The 5,277-nt window shown below is 53.3% G+C and overlaps 1 protein-coding gene across 1 annotated transcript; it reads right to left on the bottom strand.

The window, feature by feature from the left end:
- Positions 1–3,347: 3,347 nt before the first annotated feature.
- LOC136524862 (uncharacterized) lies at positions 3,348–4,289 on the bottom strand. Its single transcript, XM_066518108.1, has one exon. The coding sequence runs from the start codon at positions 4,215–4,217 to the stop codon at positions 3,372–3,374; it is 846 nt and encodes a 281-aa protein (XP_066374205.1). The 5' UTR covers positions 4,218–4,289; the 3' UTR covers positions 3,348–3,371.
- Between the last annotated feature and the right edge of the window lie 988 nt (positions 4,290–5,277).

The raw sequence follows: 5,277 nt of genomic DNA, 5'->3' as shown, positions 1-5,277 counted from the left end.
AGTTTCTGAAGCTGTCATATGTGGAGTTTGGACAAATGCGTCCGACGTCCGACGGCGCGACTCAAAAGCAAGAGGAAAGGAAAGGAAGGGAAAGGGTGGGTGGGGCCACACACCATAAAAAAATTTATTTGGTAAAGGAGGAAGGACTAGATTGTTGTATAGCTTGTCTATTGGGCTAGTCTCTTGCTGACTTGGCTGTCTTATAGCCGAGCTCTTTAAACTTATTCTTAGCCAATCAAAATGGATGACAGTGGCAGTTGGCACAGAGCACAAGGACAGCTGGACAAGGGGTGCCAAGTGGTGGACCGTGGACTCACATATGTGCAATGAGTGTAACTAGTGTTCCGGACACCCTCGGCCCCTTTAGGTGGCGTTTGGTTGCGAGGACGGGACCGTCCTAGGTGGCATATCCCACCTCGCCCCCTGTTTGGTTGAGAGACATTCAAGGGCGGAGTCATCTCCGAAGCGAATATTTGCCAGAGATCCGGGGCAACCCTGTCCTCTAGATTTTGATAGACGGGGGCATCCCAGGAGGGACGCGAGCTCAGAGCGCAACATAAGGGATAAGATAAAGGAGATAGGGTGGCTGGCGTGGGCTGCATCACTGACACATGCGAGCTACGTCTAGCCTCGTCGTGAGCCTCTGCCCTCAGCCTCGTCGCGTGCAGGCAAGCTCGGCCCTGGCGAGCACCACCTATGGCCTTGCCGTGCACTGTCGTGCACGGCCCCGACGAGCGGCGAGCTACCATGCCCGGCACCGGCATGCTCCAGTGGAGGAGGCGTGGGGTGAAGGGTGCATGGGGGGCAGGCCAGAGGAGGCGTGGGGTGCAGGGCATAGGAGCACAGGGAGGTCGCCAACGGTGGAGGCTTGGGTGCTCGCCGTCGGAGGCGCGAGGGCCCACGAGCCGATGAGGTGTGGGGTCGCTTGAGCGGATGAGGCAGCGAACGGAAGAGATAAGGAGAGAAGGAAGAAAGAAAAAGATAAAATAAATGACAAATCGACCCAACGGGTCAGTGGTTGATCTCGCTTTTGATGTCTCCGGACCAAACAGAAAACGGGTTCGGCCCATACCTTCACAACCAAACAGAAAATGGTATCATCCCATCCCATGAAACAGAGACAGGACCATCCCACCCCACCTTATCTCCCAACCAAACGCTACCTTAGTCAAAGATAGACAAGAAAAGACAAAGGACAAAGAGAGAATATCCGAAAGATGGCGGTTTCCTTTTGGCTATTCCTAAAAACCCTTTATTTCAAGGCCTTTGATTAGGACTTGAATACTTCAGAAAGTGTCACGTGCGCTATTTCATGGCTTGCGATATTTCATCAGGATAGTTCCTAGATCCAGGGACTAAAGTATAGAAGGTGCACGTCAGGTGTCACGTCGGGTGTTCGGATACTAATAATAAAATTAATTACAGAAGCCGTGACTAATTCGCAAGATAAATCTATTAAGCCTAATTAATCCATCATTAGCACATGTTTATTGTAGCGCCATATTATCAAATCATAGACTAATTAGGCTTAATAGATCGTCTCGCAAATTAGTCTCAATCTGTGCAATTAGTTTTATAATTAGTCTATATTTAATACTTTAAATTAGTGTCTAATATCTGATGTGATATGATGGACTAAACTTTAGGCGTCGTTTGTTTTGGCCCGGAACGCGGCCTGTTCTGCCCGGATCGAATAGGGCCGGTTCAAAATCAGGTCGGAGCAGGAATGAGCATTCGGTTACATATGGCCCGGAACGAGAAGTGGTCAATCCAGGCCTCCCCCTCGGAATGGAGACAGACATAACTTGGCGTCTGGAGAAGGCCGCGGAGTGAGCGGAGGCGACGGCACGGCGCATCACGAGGGGCCGACGCGACACAAGGCAACGGTGCGGCATGAGGCGATGGCGACCGCTTCCCATCCAACGTCCGCGCTCTCCGCCGCCTTCTCGCCGGTAACGCACCGCCCTCGTCCTCCTTGCCCTCTTCTCTCCCCGGCGCTAGGGTTCTCGCTGGCGCTAGGGTTCTTGCTTGCCTGCGCTCGATCCTCGCTAGATCAGTCGCTAGGTCCGGCTAGCGACGATGAGGTCCGTGGACCAGTCGAGGAAGCAGTGGCGGTTCTCGAGGAACGACAGGAGGTGGCCCAGGAGCGGGTGTGCGGTGAGGCCGTGGGTGGTGGGATTCTTCTTCTTCTTGGTCGTCAGGTGGTAGGAGATGTAGAGGAGGAGCTGGACGAGCAGGGAGAGTGCACGGGCTTGCAGCTTGGAGGAGGAGGAGGAACCCATTGTCGTTCACTCTGTAGCTTTTGGCAACAGCTCAAGGTCTACCTTCCTCCACCACTGTGTTGTACTTACCTTTCTCTGCTCTCCTCTCTGTGTTGGCCTCATAGTCATAGACCGGAGGAATTGGAATCTACAATATTTTTCTTTGGCTCTTGTATGTACATTATTTATTATGCTTGATTAAGTGATAACTCTGCAGCAACTGACGACAACTTATTTCTTTATGTGCTCTATATATGCTTGTGGTCATGTGAGAGATTAATTTTATTACAAATTTTAACTATAAACAGAAGCCCCATCTGTTGCTGTTATTAGGTGCCAGATTACTGATTAGAGCCTGCTACTAGGTGCCAACTTCTGAAACTAGTCTATTCGGCACTATTCTGCTCAAACCCTGCTAATTGGTTAATCTTTGTGAGACGTCATTTGCTCTAAAACAACCCTGGGCTGCTGTTTCTTGGATGGTTGATGACTGATAATCTCGTTTCTGAACATGAGTATTAGTAGTGAAATACCTAGTTAGTGACGATCGGGATGTATTTCACTTCTTGTGTCTGTTTTTGTGCTCTTGTCAATTGTAGCATTTCTACATTCTCTATGATTGTTGCTTCTGGACTGATGTTTCTGGATTGCTGTAGGGAGGTGCTAGCTTGCTCGTGATGTTGGACTGCTAGCTTGCTGTAATATTAGCTATCTGGTAGAAAAAACAGGGTGCTATACTGGAGAAATCATTATCCAGCTGTACCTTTGCGACGTACTTAGCTTAATATCAACCACCAGATGACTGCTAGGTACTTGTGTCTGCTCACTCTTGTGCTTTACTCTCCACTGTGATCCAAGCTGACAGAAAGCAAAATGGATCACATCTGAAACAGCAAGGTTCAAAACGGAGTTAGCAGTAAATTGATGCTTTTATTGTTGGCAATTTTGACCCATGTTCTATGGATTTTTTTATTATTTCAGGATTGATTTGGACATGTAAACCTTTTACTAGGTCCATAAATTTGAATCTGTCCACATATACTAACAAATACTGTAGGCTAATTCTCTTATGTAAAGAAGCCTTAGATACATAATGTGTCAAGAGCATGGTCATGGGTACTTGGCGCCGTCGGGCCCGCTCTCGAGCGGCGCATACGTGGTGAGGACGAGGCAGCAGAGGAGGGCGAAGGAGACGACGGCCAGGTACGGCGCCAGCCTCGTCAGCTTGCCGCCGACGCGCCGCGTGTCCGCGGCAGAAGCAGGGGCAGCTCGGCCACCTGCGCCGGCGGCATTACGCGCCTTTCGGGTGAAGGTGAAGCGGGCAAGAAGCACGGTGCCGATGACCGCGGCCACGCCGACGTGGGAGCCGCGTTGTATGTAGAGGCCACCGGACACGGCGAGGAGGAGGAGGAAGGCGGCGGCCCCGGTGAAGCTCGCCACCTGGGTCATGCTGGCGAAGCGCTCCATCCCCGTCCCCGTCGCCGTCCCCTGCGAGTGACCCTCCTCGCGGAAGACGCGGAGCAGAGGCCTGGCGCAGGGGAGGACGGCGGCGCCGGTGGCAAGGGCCGCGATGATGACGAGGCTCTTCATCTTCCTGGCGACGTCGGCAACAACAAGGCAGAGCAGGCCGAGGCCTCGGGCACCGGCTCCGGACGCGACGAGGAGGCACGCGGAGACGAGGAAGGCGACGCCGAGGGACACGACCAGGGTCACCTGCGCGAAGTGGTCCGTGCGCGGCGGCGGCGCGCGCGGTGCCCTGCGGACGAAGCGCGCCAGCAGCATAGCGCCGAGGGCCTGGGCGGTGACCACGGCCATGGCGAAGACGCAGATGGCGATGTCGGTTAGGGGGCTCCGCCGCCCCGCGATGTCGAGGAGGAGGCGGAGCGCGTCGGGGAACCCCAACGCCCCGGCGCCAAGAGCAAGGACGATGATCCTGGGAACGAGGCTCGCCGCCATGTGGATGTGGATGTGGATGTGGATGTGGATCACCCTCTCCTCTCCTCACTCCTCTGTCGTCTCGAGTCTCGACTTCCTTCCCGCGCTGCCGTGACTGTGTGAGCAGCGAGAGCTTTATAGGAAACGGCGAAAGGGGATTGACAGGTTGAGTGCGCCATGGTGTCGACTGGAACACGTTGATGAGACTCCAAAGGTCGCGGGAGTTGGCAGGGCACAAGGCTACAACCTACAAGCAGAGTGGTGAGCTTCATGGCTTGAATCACGCACGTGGTCGCGGGCTCGCTCAGACGCACTAGGACAGTAGGACGTGGCAAGTGCTGAATCACGCACGTGGCAAGTGCTGAATTTCGCTCTAGAAGGCCTTTGCTTTGAATATCATCTAGACGTTGGACTCCACGTGCGTGATCCCAATTCTCAAGTGGGCATTTGGCCCTGTTCTGTTGGAACCGGATAAGGGGGACGCCAGGGTGCCAATGCCGTGAATGAGTCGCCCCGTCATTTGTACCTCGTGCGTGCTACAGTGGCTCACTCCATTGGTGTTGAGCTTCTTCTCTCCGTCACGCAAATCTGCAATCAGATCGGCCGGCGACCAGCTGCAGTTGCAGCGCATCTGGTCTGAATTCTGAAACCAACGTGCCCCTTGGTACGATCGGAACGATTGCCTCGTGTGGACAGCTGAAACAGACATGGTCAACGGGGTGGGGCTACCTTTTGTCGGGTGGGTTAAGCCGTCAAGGGACACAGTTTTTGTACGAGCAGCAGAGACGTCAGCGCTGACCACAACTTCAGTTTTCTTGATTGTGGAACGACCTGCTGCATTTCGCAGGCTTGACGCATCGGTTGCTGCATGAAGGCACCGTGGTATGAACATGATGATATTTGTTCCTTTTTCATTTCCATTGGCCTGGCCCCCACCTCTTCTTGCGATCGTGCCGGCTCGCAATATTTTTTTTCCCGTCGCGCATATCCACAAGGACCACAAACATGACGTCTGACGATCGGGTTGTTTAAGGATCCAGAAATCAGAATCCACCGTGAGATCTCAAAAGAATCTGAGTTC

Source organism: Miscanthus floridulus, chromosome 18 (genome assembly GCF_019320115.1).
Source record: "Miscanthus floridulus cultivar M001 chromosome 18, ASM1932011v1, whole genome shotgun sequence".
Classification (NCBI taxonomy): Eukaryota; Viridiplantae; Streptophyta; class Magnoliopsida; order Poales; family Poaceae; genus Miscanthus; species Miscanthus floridulus.
The sequence above is the reverse complement of the archived record's forward strand: the minus strand, read 5'-3'. Positions and strand labels throughout refer to the sequence as shown.